We start from the raw sequence: 17,915 nt of genomic DNA, 5'->3' as shown, positions 1-17,915 counted from the left end.
AAATCATAGGATATGACTGTAATTAAGTTTCTCGATGATTTTAGAATTATTTTGTAAATTCAGTGTCTTTGGAATTGTTTTTATTTCTAAAGGCTTTTGGAAAAGCGTGTTGTTTATTATTATTTTCGATGGGTGCCAATTTTCTCATTGTTCACGGGTGGTAAGACATAGTTAGTTTAGGAAATTTATTTTCATGGCGGGGGAAAATTTTACAATAATAATTCCCAACATTTTCACTCACCAGATATTTTGAAGCTGTATTTGATATATTTTTTCAATTGAGTAGGTTCTACAATGAAGCTATTTTTACAATATCTTTATCTTTTTGAATGCGATTGTATTATACATTTGACGCGGCCAATAAAAGCTTGAGCTACTTGACGTGGCCAAAATGTTGAAAAATGTTTTTTTTTAACAGTGCGATGCGCCTAATCCGGAGCCTGACATATCAGAGGGCTGCTGGGCCAGCGCCGTGGAGATGTGGAACTTGGCAGCCAACCGGGAACTGCACCGCATCACAGTGGACATGTCCCTCATCACGTCCTGCATCGAGGCCAAGGCACGCTTCACGCAGACCAAGTACCAGGTGGACAATTCCGTCACCATCGAGCTTTTTATCAGGTTACTTACTGTTCTTTTATTATTTTTATTACTCTAGTTTATTATTGATTATCAAAAGAGTAATGGGTATAACTGCCCGATTTATTTATTGGGAACCATTTCCTGTTTATGATACAAAATCAAATATTCTCCATTCTTGTTTCAAACTGAGCAAACAACTGCTTGAGATCAAGGTGACCTTCTATAATATATTGAATAATAAATGTGATTGATCTTATAACAGTGCCTTTATCAATAATTATTTTGCCTACGCGCTTCGGAACATTCTCGAACCTTCCTTTCGTAAATCATTTTGTTGTATTTTCTACATTTATTTATTGTTTTCGGATGTATTATAAAAAAACCGCTTCAGCCAAATTTCGTAGTTATTTAGTAATAAAAAGAATACCGAACATAACTACAAATTTACTAAAAAAACCTAAAAATAATCCCATGATATATATATTTTTTTAACTATAATACAACTATTTTCAATTTTGGGTCATCCCTTGGGCTGGCTAGTAGCCAATTTCAGAGAAATGCGTTATGTGCACGTGTGTATGTGTGAGTGCCACCAAAAGTCAATAGAATGCATTGTCATCGACAACGAGTCTGTCTGTCAAGTTTCAGCTCGATCGAATGTTGAGAAGTGCATGATGCATACATTTAAAAAGTTAGGTTTGTTGTTTGTTTGTAACTTTTTTTCACTTTTCTATTTGGCTATGGAACTACATTTACTAAGCACATATATTGTTTTATTTATTTATTTATTTAACGCCCAGAGGGCTTTTACATGGTTGGTAGTATAATTTTAATTTGACAGATACTTTGAAACATAAAAAATAAGAATAAAATTACATTTGATAAAAGCTATGCAACAAGTCATACAAACACAAGAAACAAAAACAGAAAATTACAGCTATTTGTAGGTTTACTGTGTTTAGGAGTATTGTTGAAATTAATGTTTTAAATGATCCACAAAACTTGCCAAGTTAGTATTGAATATGTCAACATCATCCAAGTAATGATTTCCCATGGTGTGAAGTCGTTGAATCGGAGAGTGGGCAATGTAGTTACGCTTATGTGTGCTGCTGTAGAATATTGTATTTTGTCGTGTTGTTACTGTGGGTGTATGTATGTTTATAAGTTGCAGGAGTTCACAACAGTCGAATTTAGAGTTAAGTATTTTGAATAAGAACGTTGAATCGTTTATTTTACGTCTATCTTCTAATGTATGTATTTTTAGAGTATTTAATAAGAAATTGTATTTTAAGTCTTCGACAGGGATATTTAATTTAAAATTTATAAAACGTAGAAATTTTTTTTGTATTCGCTCAATGTTGTTAATGTGAATTTTGTAAGATGGAGACCAAACTACTAATATAATAATAATAATAATATCTGAGTTATATTCGATTAGACTTCTTACTAGAGATACGTATGATAGTTTAATGGCTTGTAAAGAATTAAAGTTTTTAGTTGTTCTTAATACGAAGTCTAGTGTTTTCATACCTTTGTTCACAATTTGATGGATATGATTGGTGAAACTTAGGACGGGTTGTTTCGGAGAATCTGAACAATTCATCAAATTTCAACGTTCATTTTCAAGTTCTGTGAAAGATTTTTTCAAGTTCTGTTTTTATTTCAGTTTTGTCAAGCAACTAGCCTACAATGATATAAAAACAGAACTTGAATAAGTCTTTCACAGAACCAGAAAATGAACGTTGAAATTTGATGAATTGTTCAAATTCTCCGAAACAACCCGTCCTTAGTTTTTCGTCCAAAATAATTCCAAGATCTCTCATTTCCGTGACTCTGAGTCACGGAAATGAGAGATCTTGGAATTATTTTGGACGAAAAACTAAATTTTTGTTTTCCCAGAGTCCTGGCTCCCTCCCCAATACAGCTGGACCGGCTGAGCGTGTGCGTGAATAACCCACGCTACAGCTGTGAGTTTGCCGTGTGCGAGACGCCCTCCTCTCCACTGCTCCTCTTCGAGGACGGCCAGGTCAGGAAGTTCCTCTGCCAGTTTGTGCCGGACCCACAGGACGTCGGGAGGGACTTACAGGTTAAAACTTTTTTATACTCATCATTAATACATACTATACATGTATGTACTCCTTTTCTTTAAATTTATGGGTCAGTAACCCACAGATAATAGAAACAATTTAGTTGGGACATGAACCTTTAAAAAGATGAAACTGAACACACAAGTGCCGCCAACATCGTTCACCCGTACCACTTCTTCTTCTTTCGTATGGGGGGGGACTCAGAGGGGGACATCTAGGTCTGCGAGCCAGTCTAGGGCCTCATGCGTCGCCATGTGAACCGATCAATCCCGCCGGGAATGAATGGAGCGGGCATTCGTTGACTACATGATCATTGGTCTGCACCGCACCACATTCACACATCGCCGACTCTTTAAGGCCCCATCTGTGCATCATGTGGGCACAGCGGCTATGGGAGCACCTTAACCTATCGATGGCTGCCAAACGCAACGGTTGTGTCCGCCGCGCTGTTCGCGATGCCACCGGCACGTTATTGTTACCGCGCGTAGGTAGTACCCGTACCGCTGCAAATCGCATATATACACAGTTTTTTCTACCTATAAACCAAGTGCTATCATCGCTTTGATGGTCCATACAGTTTGGTCATAGCTCGACGGCAGTCGGATCGCTTCCATGCCATATCTTTCTTTATTTTTATTATCTAAGCACTAACCTATCGTTTCGATTAAGAAAATTTAAGTTTACCTTCTGTAACTTTGGGTGAGTCAACTCATTATTAGTTAAAGAGCAGACAGCGTTCTGCTGATGCGCTCATATTTATCTCCTTTCTTCTCTCCAAATGAGAATCCAATTGATCTATATTAGTAGCATCGATGACATGTTGTGAAAGTTTGTTCCAAAACTATAAAACACTACTCTATTTGCAAGGAAGTGTTTCAAAGGATTGGATGCAAAAGGTGTTTTGCTAATTTTTTGAGTGTCCACGTAGATTTATATTTGTGTCTGTAATCTATACCAATGTAGTGTAGAGGCTGGAGTATTATTGTAGCGGGTGAAGGCCGTACACAATAATGATATGTGATCTTGTACTGATACATATTTAATTTAATGTTGTTATTATTTTAAATTTACATATATGTATTTTTTAAATGATATTATTGTAAAGCTGCACATCTTGATACAGGAATGCCCTAGTGAGATGTGCAGAGTATGCTTTTTATGTAAAAACTGTTTTTTGAATTAAATAAATAAATAAATAAATAAAAATAAATAGATACTTATTTGGGAGCTGCTATTAAAAAAAGAGGGACAATCCTAGTATGCATCGCCTTTTATAGCATCTCGCAAGCATGCTATCTCGCTTGCACTTACACACATACATACAAACACCACAGTGTCGGTGGTGAAGATTTCTTGAAAACTAGGGCAGCTATAATTTTTATTTTTTTAAATACCCCAAACTAGGCAAATCCCAAATTATGGTGGTAATATAATACAAGTAAGAACATATAACATATACACAAATGCAGTGATATACATATATGTAGTAAAACTATTAAAAATAAAAATTATATAAAAATAACTGATTTGGGTGCCTCGGTGTTGTTAGACAAATCCGGAGATGTCAAGCTGGATAACAGCAGACTCTAAAATCTGCTTTTTCAGTCCTCAAGTCCAGTCCAGTTCTCAATTCAGTCAGACAATGATTTTATTCAGGAAGCTTTCTGATTAGGTTTTATAGTAAGAATTTCCAAGGATTTTAAAAATATCAACACATAAAAATTCTGTTCACATCTCTCGTTAGAAGTATTCTAGAATACAACTCTACAATTTGGTCACCTGTCTTTAATAATCACATTAATACCATTGAGAGAGTCCAACGCAAATTTTTGAGGTGTATTAATTTTAGGCTTGGAATTCCTTTAGAAACAATAGATAATGATTTCTTATTACATTCATTGAAATTGCTTAAGTTAAGTGATAGAAGAAAAATTTTTGATCTTATATTTTTATACAAAATTATAAATTATCAGTTGGATAGCCCTGACATATTAATGTTGATTCAATTTCATGTACCTACCATTAGATCAAGGTCTTCTAGTATGTATTATTGTGACAATTATACCACAGTCTTAGGATATAACTCAGTTATAAATAGATTGCACACACTTGGGAACTTTTATGCTAAATTCACAGATACTTTTAATATTCCCCTTGTAAAGTATAAAGCTGCACTAACAACACATTTTAACGCCACTTATTTTAATGAGGTCACCACATAACAGGCTATTGTCATTGCTTCTTTCTTTAATGTTATTTTATTTGTTATGTTTTAACATAATTTAATTCTTTAATTTTTCTCATCGAAATTTAATACTGCACTATGTATATGTAAAAAAATAAAATAAAAACTTTGTATGTAAATGGCACTTGTGCCGTAAATTCTAAATAAATACACAGATTCTGTTCTGCCATTTTCTATCAGCCATACCGTAATGAGCTTTTTAAGGGGGTATATTTTATGCTTTCTGTATTGCTGTTTGGTTAACCTTGGTATATAATGGATTAATGTCCAGATAAAATTTTGAAAGTCTCAATCACGTCACTCCTTTCTCTTGTTTCTTTTAACGTTGGTAATTCTTTGAGTCTATCTTTGTAATGCTCGTCTTTCAAAGCTTGTGGTATTGTTGTGAATCGTCTCGGTACCCTCTCTATGATGTATGATTTATCTTTCTTTCTGTTTCAGATAGCGTCTATCACTCTGCAAGTAGGAAAGTCCAATGGAAGGCATGCCATCCTCCAGTTCAATGGTGCGGGGGGTCCCGTCTCGGGACTCTACCCCGAGATATTCAACTACAGATCCGTCCAAAAACCGTTACCAGATTTTGACAGCATACAACCTGTTCCCATAGCCCAAATTATCCCTAGGTAAGTCCTCATTTTTCATTCATATGACACGTTTAGCATTGCTTCATATTTCACACTAGCTGATACCCCGCCATGCACTGCTGTGCCTCAGTCTGTATGTGAAGATAGAGAATCAAAAGCCCTTGTTGCTTTTAGGTCCAACAGATGGCGCTGTTTAAAAAAAAATCATGTTTGTCCAACAGATGGCGCTGTTTTAAAAAAAAAAAAGTTTGTTTAACAGATGGCGCTGTTTTTCAAAAAAGCATGTTTTACCTTTCACAGGCAACGACTAAAGAAAATACCCTAAGAGGTCACAGGTGACATCTATATAATATACCTATATAAAAACACACGCATGCTGTTGAAATGAGATCCCTGAGGCGTATGTGTGGTAAAACCATGTATGATTGTGTGAGAAATATGGAGATACTCAAAGAGTGCAAGGCGTAATGAGTAAGATGTAAGCGTAATGAGTAAGATTAAGAAAGGAACGCTTAGATGGTTTGGGCATGTAGAGCGAATGAGCAAAGAAAGGAGTGTAAGGAGGATATATGATGCAAATGTGAATGGTAGCAGAAGTCATGGCGAGGAAGACATGGCACGACCAAGTCAATCAGATACTCGAGTCGGGCCATGTCAAGAGTCAGAATAATAGAAGAGTATGTATGAGACGATGTATGAACGTGAATGACACGCATATTCAAATGCAAAGTTGTGTCAAAATTTCAAAGCAATCGGTACATCACCAGAATGAAAATTAGATTTATCCAAAGATAATATATCTCTAATTGCCTTACATATCCACTGGATATATTTATTGTTTCTTATCCATTTTAATCTCGGTTTTTATTTTGTATATTCAATAGTATTATTATAAAATTTACATGAAACAGTTTATTATTTAACAAGTTTTGGTGTGTAATTATTATTCAAACTGTCTGATACACACAGGCGCAACATCTGTCACGTGTAATAATATTTACATAAATTTAATAAAAATACTGTTGAATATATAAAAGAAAAAAAAATACTGGATTCTTTTTACCTTCTAAAAAGTGGTCAGTATTATGATTTACACAGATATCTATGCACATTGACGTAATATTTTATCCAAGTCTTCATCGGTATTTTGTGTGCTGTCTTAGGGAATCCAAGATGTCTGTCATCATAGATCAGGCCGATCCGGCCCTGCAGGGAGAGTGGTTCCCCATCACCATCAACATTACCAACGATGAATTGACTGACGCTCAGGACATTGAGCTTTCATTGAATTTGGTCAATCCTTCGGAGACACAACCTTCGGAAGTTCTCGGTTAGAATATTATAATATTAAATTAATATCCTACATTTAATTTTTTTTTTCATAAACCTAATAGCTGATTTGTACCAGTCATTGTGGGGTTATGAATGGTTTGGAACAAAGTTTTCTTAAAGAGTCTTCCTCGGAAGTCTCCACCTCCTTGTACCATTCAAACCACTCTCTGTTTAGTCCTGGCACTAATAAGAACAAACTTTGAATTTTCAGCGAAATTGGGATAGTAGTTTTTAATTCTATATTTAATACATATGAACTTTGTCTTTTATTTATATTATTATTATTATTATGTAATGAGCAGGCAGCATTCTGCTGATGCGCTCATATCTGATTTCACAAGTTTGACAGTAATTGAGTTGTTTTAAGTTTGAACGTCCTTTCTTCTCTCCAAATGTGAATCCAATAGAGCTTTGAATTGATTTATATTTGTTGCATCGATGACATGTTGTGGGAGTTTGTTCCAAGCATCCACTACTCTATTTGCAAAGAAGTGTTTTCTAGGATTAGATGCAAAAGGCGTTTTGGTAATTTTTTTTGAGTGTCCACGGAGATTTATATTTTTATTAGTAGTGAAGATTTCTTGGAGGCTAGGGCAACTGTAATGTCCAGATAAAATTTTGAAAGTCTCGATCAAGTCACCCCTTTCTCTTCTTTCTTGTAAGGTTGGTAATCTACAAGATGTCATAACACCATTGAGTTATTTGTCAACCAACTCTTGTTTGCTTTTCTAAAACTGGTAGAACGAGCAACGAGTTTTTACGACAATTTCTTGCCGGCAATATGTTATTTTTATTATAGAGCGGAGACGGTTTACGTATAGTTCCCGTGAGCACTTAGATCAAAGGCCCATTGGCTATCACCTATTTTACCCCATTTCTTTAACAGTAACCTGGTCCTTTTGATAAAGTTCACCAGGGTTGTCATTGGATGTGGCTATGTCTTCTGGTTCTACAATGTGTCTTCCCAGGTATCTGAGCCTTGTTCCCAATAGAGCGGGACATTGGCAACAAAGGCAAACAATTGGTTATGCAGCTAGTAGTATTGTTCCCAGGTGCACCTGTGCACGAGTGTGAAACACGACATATACAAGCGGAACACCCGTTCGCAGTTGAAGTTGGCTGCATGAGAACGGGCCGCTTCTTCAACTTGTTTTTGTGTAAGACGGCTCGTATGTGGAAAGAGCTACCGTCATTTCTTTTTCCTCCTTCATATAATCTGGGCAATTCAACAATTGCACGTGTCTCCTGTATTGTATTGTCTTCTTCTTTCACTGGTGAAAGAAGACGACAACACAATGCAATACAAAGCCTTTAGAAATAGAAAACATCATTCAAATATTACTGAAAAGTACTTAAGGCAATGCAATACGTAGTAATACAAAATCATGTATTGGTTTGGTTTGAAAATTTGGTAGCCTAGAAATGTTTCATATGCTTTAATTAAATACTGCGAGTAGAATACATCTTGGCCTTTGAAATAATCGAGTATTTTTTAGATAAGTCTTTTTATAAGCCCAGAAAAAAATAATGTAAAGGCCTATGAAAACTGCTTTAAAGTTCAAAATCTCCTACTTACGAACCCAATTTCGGTTATGATTTTATTGTATAATGTGGCAAATTAAGTTATTTATAAAATGATCGGAAAAAAATGAAATATTTATGCCTGAAAATCCACAAAATAAAATAAAAGGCACTTTTTGGCCATGTTTTTTTCTTGCATAAATCAAAACAGGTGGATGGTGTTAAGCGGGAATTTAAACCTTATCGCCATCTACGTAAGGGTTGTTATTGATAGCGGCTCAATTTAAAATACTACACAACGTAGTGCATCGCCTTAACTAAATTTATTACATTTTTTAATTATCTTGCTTTTTTAATTTCAGCGGAGTTATGTTTCGATGTTGGCCAAGAATCACTCTTGCCTCTCACGCTATCCGTTGGCTCTTTAAGTTCTCAATCAAAATTCCAGAAAGTGTTCTTCCTCCGCTCCACAAAAGTGATGTCTTCCACGGTCATGATGAAGATTACGTACATTATCACGGCCAACGATAGCAACAAGTCTGAAGCCAACATCGTCATGGAGAACAAAGCGGCCGAACAAGGAGACATGTCCGACAACAAGAAGATGGCCTGTTTCAAGGAGCATCCCATCAAAGTGACGGTGGTGAAGCCGTTTGATTTATCCTACAAGTTTGTGACGATGAGATTTGAAAGTTTGGACAAGTGTTATGGAGGAGATCCATTCATCGTTATGCCGCAGATCAAAGTTTTGAGCCCCTGGCCGATTTTGATAGCAGATACTCTTTTGGAAATGGTAAATACAAATCTTTATTATATACCAAAGATTGTTATGGATATACATAATTAAAATTTCTATCTATCGTATTTGAAGGTTCCTTTTGAAATAAACTATGAATATAATATAATAAGCAGTAATTGTTGATTGAAGTATTAGTACATATTGAATTCTTTGGCGTGTTGTTGAAATAAACCGACGTAGCTCAGTGGTCTCAGAGCACCTGACCGGACATCAGAAGGCGCGGGTTCAATTCCCCTCGGCGGCATTTATTTTTACTCGGAAGATATTTTGTATGGATATTTCAAGCGATTTTATTGCTTGTAATAATTTGTTATCCTTTGTGCTATGCATAATAAACCTTGTCTTATAAACATTAGTTTATCATTAAAAAAATAATATGAATACAATACAATAGAAATCTGCAATAATACTTAAATTGCGATTCCTAAACTTTTGGCTTGGCTAAATTAAAGCTTTTTTCAACAAGATTTTTTCCACTTCTTTGCCAATTTCTAATCTTTCTCAAAGAGTATTCACGTTTTTCACCAGACAGTTAATTTTTAAGGTAGAAACTCTCAAAAATTAGAAAGTAAAAAGATAATTATTTCTTCATATGAACAGCTCCCCTCATAATAATAATATATCAACTAATAATAATCAACCTCAACAATGGCGTAGAATTTTGTACATCAATAATTTCTCTCAAAAAAGCATAAAAAACCTCCCACCAGATATCAAACCAGCTTTTTACACTAACAATAGTATAGGTAAATTTTTGATGAACGTTAAGGACAAAGAACATCGGTTAAATCATTCAGGTATTTACTCACTGCAATGTAGTGACTGTCCCGCGTTTTACATAGGCAAAACAGCGTGTAATATTAACACGCGAGTCAAAGAACACCTAAGATGCTTAAACAGTAATGGGTTCTCCGAATTTGCAAATCATCTCATAGCAACCAACCATACTTTTGACAAAAATACTGGCGTCAGTCTATTACATAAAAACGGAATAGGTCTTAGGTTGGATAACTTAGAGGCGCTAGAGTTAAGGAAAGCCAAAAACGTCAATAGCAAAGTCATCAACAACCAAATAAACCTAAATAAAAGTCCTATACTCAGATTGTTCCCTATTGACAAAGAGCACTCGCCTCTCAATCTCCCACCTATCCCTACCTCTTCCACTGTAGCTCAGACGGTCCACTCACCGTGATATCAACACATGTTAATCTAAATTTTAGATGGTTAGTATTATACTGCCCTGATGAAGCTACGGTTGTAGCGAAACCCGGTCGGCATTAAGTATTTACCCATAAGTGATGTTTACAAAGTTATTGTTTAATTTTATATTAAAAAGATAATGTTAAGCACGCATCGCTGTTTTTGAAAATCTAAAGCTACGTATACATATGCGAGCCGAACTGAACCTCAACTTATGGGAAAGAAACGAAGCAACCGCAAATGGCGCGAAACGCCGCTTGCAGTTGATTCGTTCCTTTCCCGTAATTAGTGGTACGGTTCACGTTTCGGTTCGCAAATGTATACTTACCCTAACAACAACAAATGTTTGAATATCCTAGCAAGTACATGCATACATTAAAATGAAATAAATTTAGTGTTAATTCTTTAGTGTTGTTGTTTTGCAGAGTGATAAATTTGAGAAGATGGACAAAGAGTCCCCGAGTTGCCTGAAGGGACTGGTGGTGGAGGAGAATGTGATTGCCAGCGAGGCCATCTGCATCAGCGCTACTTCCTTCGGCAGTGAACCAACTAATCTCGGAAATTACAACATTCATTGGAAAAGGTTACTTTTTTATACTCGCGGACAATAATTTATTACAGTTTTGATATTTTAGATATATGTATATATATACAGGGTGTGTCATCATATACTTGAAGGATTTTAACCGGCGATTCCTGGGTATATTTGGAGTTAAAAATGTAGATGTTATTTTGCTGTCAAATGATTTTTTTTTTCAATTAAAAACATCAAAAAAAATTCTCTATCATACCTCGCCACTGGGTAGATGGGTACAGCCTAGCTAGTCACATAATACTGTTCAGACGAGACGCAGTGTGTTTTCTTGAAAAAACAGCAAAAAAACATTTTTTCTTCAAATATACCCAGGACTCACTGGTTAATCCTTCGAGTAGCCTTATTTATTTATTATTATTATTATAATGTAATGAGCAGGCAGCATTCTGCTGATGCGCTCATATCTGATTTCACAACAAGTTTGACAGTAATTGAGTTGTTTTAAGTTTGAAGTCCTTTCTTCTCTCCAAATGTGAATCCAATAGAGCTTTGAATTGATTTATATTTGTTGCATCGATGACATGTTGTGGGAGTTTGTTCCAAGCATCCACTACTCTATTTGCAAGGAAGTGTTTTCTAGGATTAGATGCAAAAGGCGTTTTGGTAATTTTTTTTGAGATTTCTTGGATGCTAGGGATCTTTATGCAATTTTTTTTTTTATAGTAGGTTTAATTTTTTGACATAAATTTTTGGTAACTGTACAAAACAGAACATAGTCCAAAATAGGTTAGGTCAGGTAAGATTTAGTTTTTTTATGACTTTTCAAAATTGTTATTTTTTGTCACAAAGCCGCCGTTGCCATTGTGTCTCCAATTCTCTTTTTTTTTTTAATATAACTGTCCGTGTGCATACATATTCATCAACAGATAACCGGATAAAACAGAATATGGTAGGTTAGGTTAAGTTCTTTTTTATTCAATCACTTTTCTTCATTGTTCCGTTCTGTTATGGAACCTCACCAACATGCCTTTATGTCATCAGGAAGTCCAGTTTGCTCCCTGTGACCTCGCAGACGGTGGCGTCCTTCCAGGGCCCGGAGGTGGTGCCCAGCTGGCTGCGCGTGGAGGCCGTGCTGCCGGCCCACGGCCGCTTGCGCTCCCCGCTGCCCTTCATCTTGCGCCTGCACTCCTCCGCCGTGTGCCCGCAGACCCTCATGCTGAAGGTGGAGGCCAGCGACTCTTTCATGTTCGCGGGTCATAAGCAGGTTGGTACCCTAAGAGCCACCACAGACAAAGTCAATCCATTCCAGTCCTGTTGAGTGTTCATCAGAAGCTTTTGAATATGACTCAAATTAGTTTTTATTGATGCTAAACCAAATACAAGAATTTGTTTTCTACGTCCAATTTGAACACATTCCGTCTGATTCAGTCTAGTTGAAATAAGTCAAAACTGGTTCTGACTCACTGGTCGAATTATTACTTCAGTCCTAATGAATTCATTTCACAAGAGTAAAATCCTATCATGTCTTTTCCATGGTAAGAATCGTGTGTCTGCGCATCTTCTTTTTTTTGCAGTTAAGCTGTAGGAACTTAATTGAATAAATAATCTCAAAATGTATCAATGTATTCTTTAAAAAAAATGTGAATATTTGAAACTTTTTACGTGTTAAGGCGAAGCTTAATGCCAAATCACTACCTTTATACTATCTTTATAACGAATTGGTATACATTATGAAAACCCAAAAATATGCTTTAGTTAAATTGAAGGTTTTCCTATCGCTTCGCTTTAGTAGAATACAAATAAAAAAATAAATTACTCAATAAAAAATATAAATGCAAACTACTACTACAAAATATTTTTTCAATAGAAATGTATGAACGCATAAAGAAAACAACTTTAAAAAAATACAGTTTTATTGCTAAGAATCTGTGACAGTTTCACTTGATTAACTTTATTGCTTTCTTATAAAATTATTTACAAAATAAGTAAAAACCAGTTTTTTGCTTGAAATTGAACATTTCTAGACTCCGTTTGTCAAGCGATTTTAATGCCTATTACCTGCGATATAAGGTGTACCAAGAATATACACATTTTTGGCTTGTAGCTTCCTTTTAACAGAGACAAATGAAGGCTGGTTTCTTTATCATAATACTTTTTAACTAATATATCATACAATTTCAGTGCTCCATCAGCCTGTTGCCGGACAGCACCCAGGAGCTGGTGTTCAACCTGTACCCGCTGGTGTGCGGCTCCGTGACCCCCCCCAAGTTCATTCTCAGCCCTCTGGAGGGCGCAGCGCCCCCCTCCCCCTCCTCCGCGGAGCTACAGGCCCCCGCCGGCAGCAGCCACTACCTGCAGCAGCTCATGGACAGAAACCTGCCTAGTCAGATCTACATCATGGTAACATTATATTCTATTCAATAAATACAATAATAGTTGTTATTGATTCTTTTAACCCTATGTACGTAGCTATAGGCAGATGTTGCATATTATGATCCATGAAGTAACACATACAATTTATCAAAACGTACCGCGTGATGGGATAAATAGCATTGAAAAGGCCAGCATTGTGTAGGTTAAACCTCTAGTGAGGGACAGCGTTTGATCTTTGATTAATTTGGGATAGATTTCATCAAGGACTAGTGTTTCAAAAAGCTTGGGTAGTACTGATTGTAAACAAATGGGGCGATGATTGGTTATTTATTTATTTTTTTAAAAGAAAGACAATCATTCCCGGGTTACGAATAACCTGACAATATTTGAAAATCTCCTACTACCACCACAGAAAGCCGAAAATGTTGCTTGTGTTGTGATGGAGGACTTAGCCAGCCGAGGAATTGAACACGCTACGCCTGGGTGGGACCCAAGCGCGATGTCAACTCGGCCACCGACCAGTCATATCAGTGTCGTCCCCTTTTTGAAGATAGGTATAATGAAGCTTGATTACCAGCCGTTTGGAAAATATCCAAGGGACAAGAGATGGTTGAACAGTAATGTAAGTGGTGTAAATATTGTAGTGGAGCATTTTTTAAAGAATATTGGTGTAAGAGGGTTCACACCTTGGCCCAATCTTATTTATCTCGTTTATAAATGATCTTACAAAAATTTTTCATGATGTATCTATCTTACTTTTTGCTGATGGCCTCAAAATTTATAGATCTATTCAAAATATTTACTTTTTTTTTATTTTTTTTATTTTTTTATTTATTGTTTTTGTGTTTAATTCGTAGAACTCCATTTAATTTTTTTATAAATTTAATTTAGATTAAATTTGATAATATTATTATTAAGTTCTGCAAGTGTTTTAGTTTTTTATTATTGTGACAGCTGTTTCGGCTTACAAGGCCATTTTCAAACTGTGGTTAGTCTCAATGTCGTCTCAATGTGGACTAACCACAGTTTGAAAATGGCCTTGTAAGCCGAAACAGCTGTCACAATAATAAAAAACTAAAACACTTGCAGAACTTAATAATAATATTATCAAATTTAATCTAAATTAAATTTACAAAATATTTACCATTGCAACATTCTTCAAGACAATATCAACAAATTATTAATTTGGTGTAATGAAAATAGACTTTACTCAAGTATCTCAAAATTTTATAGTTAGATTTTGTCAAATAAAAAATCCAGTGATTTTTGATTACAACATTGATAACAATACTCTTGAGACATTAACACAAATCAAAGACTTAGGCATCACTTTTCAATCAAATCTTTCATTTGTTAACCACATAACAGAAATCACTAATAAGGGCTTAAAAATAGATTTATAACTAGGCTAACCAGAAATTTTAACAATGTGAAGTGTATTAAATTGTTACATTTTGCCTATGTAAGAAGTCAACTTGAGTACAATTCTCCTGTCTGGAACCCACATTATAATATACATGTACAAGCTGTTGAAAGAATACAAAACAAATTCTTATGTTTTATAAATTTTAAAATGGGTATTCCAGCAATTATGTTGAACTACAACACTATTTTAAATTGTAGGAATATGCTCAAATTGTCAGACAGAAGAATTTTCAGTGACTTGATATTTCTATATAAAATTCTAAATGATTTAGTATATAGTCCAATATTGCTAGATTTGATAAGCTTCCGCATTCCACAACGTAGTACTAGAAGTCAGGATTTATTTCAGTGCAGAAATTCTGGGACTAACTACCATATGTATTCCTCTTTGCCCAGAATACTAATGGAGGGAAACAATTATACCAAGTCAGTATGTACAATAAATAATGTATATTTCTTAATATTCATATGTAAAAAACCCCGAAAAAGGGTGTTAATTAATAAATAAATAAAATTTTGTCTGGGCCAGCAGATTTGTCAGTGTCTAAGGAAAGTAATTTCTTTTCGCAATATTTTTGTGTGATATGGAAATTTGTTAAATGTGTAGACTTACTAAATGAGTATTTGGGAATGTTGTCATCTGGAGTTTCTTCATCGTGTACGTTTTTGAAGTGCGAAAATAGATTTACAATGTCCTGTGTACTGTTTGCACTGATTCAATTTATATGCATTATTGGCGGGTAGTCTGTGTTTTCATGGTTAATTTTTTTAAGCAATTTCCATTAAGGATTTAAAACTGTGCTCTCAATAGTAGTTATGTACATTTTGTAGCATTACAGCTAAGGATTTGCTTTTTTTGAATTTTTTGTGTTGTTTTTGCTGAAGAGAGGTAGTGAGTTTCAATGAAAACCAAAATGTTTAGGTACAGTTTCTTGGCGTGTAAAATGCTACATAGGATTGAATAGTATTAGTAAATATTAAATAAAGTTAGTCTAAAGATTTGTCAATATTTATGTCCGTATCTGGACAACAGACGTAAAGTGCATGACAATCTTGTTGTAAACAACATTTTTTCATCTCAACTTGTATCGCCTAGTAACAGTTGTTTTGATGCATTTAAATAACTCGAGTATTGTCGATAATTTCAACTTGGTCATATGATATACATAACAGGTTTTATCTAATTGCATGATGATTATTTACGTTCGATACAAAAGGCAAGAAGAGTCAAAAGGAAACTAGAAGAGATAAGGAGCGGTAAGACGTAAGAATATGCAAGAAGAGACGAGATGAGGCAAGAATGGGCGAGAAGATGCAAAAATATGTAAGAAGAGACAAGGTGAGTCAAGAAGAGGCAAAAAGAGCCAAGAGAAAACAGATGAAACTATAAAAAACAATAAGAGACAAGATAAAAGAGGCCAGGAAATGTAAGAGGCATGAAAAAGGATGACGCCATAAAGAAGAAATAATAACGCTCAGTCAATTCCTTTATTCCTGCCCTTCCTTAATTCCAATATTGGCTTATTAGGCTGCCAGATATACCGGTCGATTAAACTCCAACCTCCTTCGAATCCTCCGCGCATTTGATCAGAGGATTGGAAGTCCTAACAAAAGAGTGCCTCCTGGTGTAATAATTGTCTCACCAGGACAGGAATGTTCCTGGCTGAGGAGGTACAATTGGTGATCGGATAAATCATCAAAATATAAATATGATTCATCACATCTTTATAAAGTCATGGAAAGTGATGAAACAAAAACATTATTAACTAAGTTAAGTAGGTTAGGTTAGGTTTAATTTTTTTTTTCATCGTTTCTAATGACTTTATATCACTTTTTAAAGGTGTGTTGAATTGTCACTGTGTTGAGTTATCATGGAACCGGTACAATCGTATTGTATCTGGACAACAGACATAAGGTACAGTCGTGTATGACAACAAATAATTAATAACAATCTGTTGATTTGTATAGCACCAGCTTGTAGAGCAAATGAACGTAGAAATGAGTGTAACGAGAATATAAAACCCAAATACGAATAGTAGAAGAAGTTGAGGATGCTTGAGGAAGTCGTGGCACGATCAAGTGAACTAGATACTTTGGTCGGGCCATGTCTAGAGTCATAATAATAGAGTGTTTATGAATGTGAATGAGGCAAGGAGTGTGTGCCAAGAACAAGTTTGACGGTCCATCTTCTCTGTCTACCCCCGCGGTTAAGCGTCATGATAGTTAGTTAGGTTTCATGAAAAACTTTGATACGTTGTCACTGGTATATATTACAGGTCTGCTCTGATGGTGGACACTGCAAAACTGACTGAAACGTTTGCAATGAGGATGAAGAAGCGCAATGTAACACAATAAAAAATAACTAAACATAATTTTGTTTCTTCTTTTCAGCCTCAAGAAAAGGAAGTTCCATCTCTGGAAAGTGCACTATCATCACTTAAAGTTGGGGCATAAACGAGTCCTTGAAATTAATGAAATTTCATGGTAGAAATAAAAAACTGTTGTTTTTATTCATTCCGTTGTATATTTATTAGTAAGAATATTAAATTATCTATTGAGTATTTACAATTTGTATTACACTGTTTTACAACAATGTTGTTTAAGTGAAGAATTCAATTATTAAATGACATATTAATATATACATTGTATCTGTTACTACATAATCATTTTGGCACAAAACAATATACATACCTAATTCATGTTTTTAAACTATATATATGTACATATACCACTGATGTCGGAATAAATAAACATATTACATTTTGGCGGGCTGGAGGCAATATGTCATCATTAGTATTTTGACTTTTTGCTTAAATACATCAGAACATTTTGAGGAATATCTCTTTTTTGTGCATTCAATATACATATACAAATTGTAAAGACAATAATCGCTAATATTGCATTATATTTCCACAGGTAAGCATTGTTTTACTTCATTTTAAGCTATTTAATATAAAAAATTTAAGAGGTCAGTGAGTGATACCCATACAATCAAAACGTAAGTAGAGCGACGCAAAATATAAAGTGATGATTTAGTGGGGTGAGTAAACTATACGACAATTACTAAAGGGAAAACTGTTATAAAATATCGCGCTTTTGTAAATAAGTCAAATCTTTTTCATGAGATCTAGGATTTTTAGTTACGGTTAAGGACGGCGAGAAATTCGCGCACCATTGTAAAAAGGAACGGCTGTTTGTAAGCTTTTTCGGAGACTCGTATACTTACGACGGG

At 35.1% G+C, this 17,915-nt stretch overlaps 1 protein-coding gene across 1 annotated transcript in view; it reads left to right on the top strand.

Moving 5' to 3' along the window:
• gry (trafficking protein particle complex subunit 11 gry) overlaps positions 1–17,865 on the top strand; it is a 48,955-nt gene extending 31,090 nt beyond the window's left edge. Inside the window, exons 9-17 of the mRNA XM_089634621.1 lie at positions 419–621; positions 2,482–2,668; positions 5,356–5,537; positions 6,662–6,828; positions 8,714–9,144; positions 10,776–10,933; positions 11,927–12,149; positions 13,067–13,285; positions 17,075–17,865. Of these exons, the coding sequence (XP_089490747.1) occupies positions 419–621; positions 2,482–2,668; positions 5,356–5,537; positions 6,662–6,828; positions 8,714–9,144; positions 10,776–10,933; positions 11,927–12,149; positions 13,067–13,285; positions 17,075–17,137 (1,833 nt within the window). The 3' untranslated portion in view covers positions 17,138–17,865. The remainder of the gene's footprint in view (positions 1–418; positions 622–2,481; positions 2,669–5,355; positions 5,538–6,661; positions 6,829–8,713; positions 9,145–10,775; positions 10,934–11,926; positions 12,150–13,066; positions 13,286–17,074) is intronic.
• Positions 17,866–17,915: the final 50 nt, after the last annotated feature.

This window comes from Hesperophylax consimilis, chromosome 8, assembly GCF_061612785.1.
Source record: "Hesperophylax consimilis isolate HC1 chromosome 8, BYU_Hcon_1.0, whole genome shotgun sequence".
Taxonomy (NCBI): domain Eukaryota; kingdom Metazoa; phylum Arthropoda; class Insecta; order Trichoptera; family Limnephilidae; genus Hesperophylax; species Hesperophylax consimilis.
The sequence above is the reverse complement of the archived record's forward strand: the minus strand, read 5'-3'. Positions and strand labels throughout refer to the sequence as shown.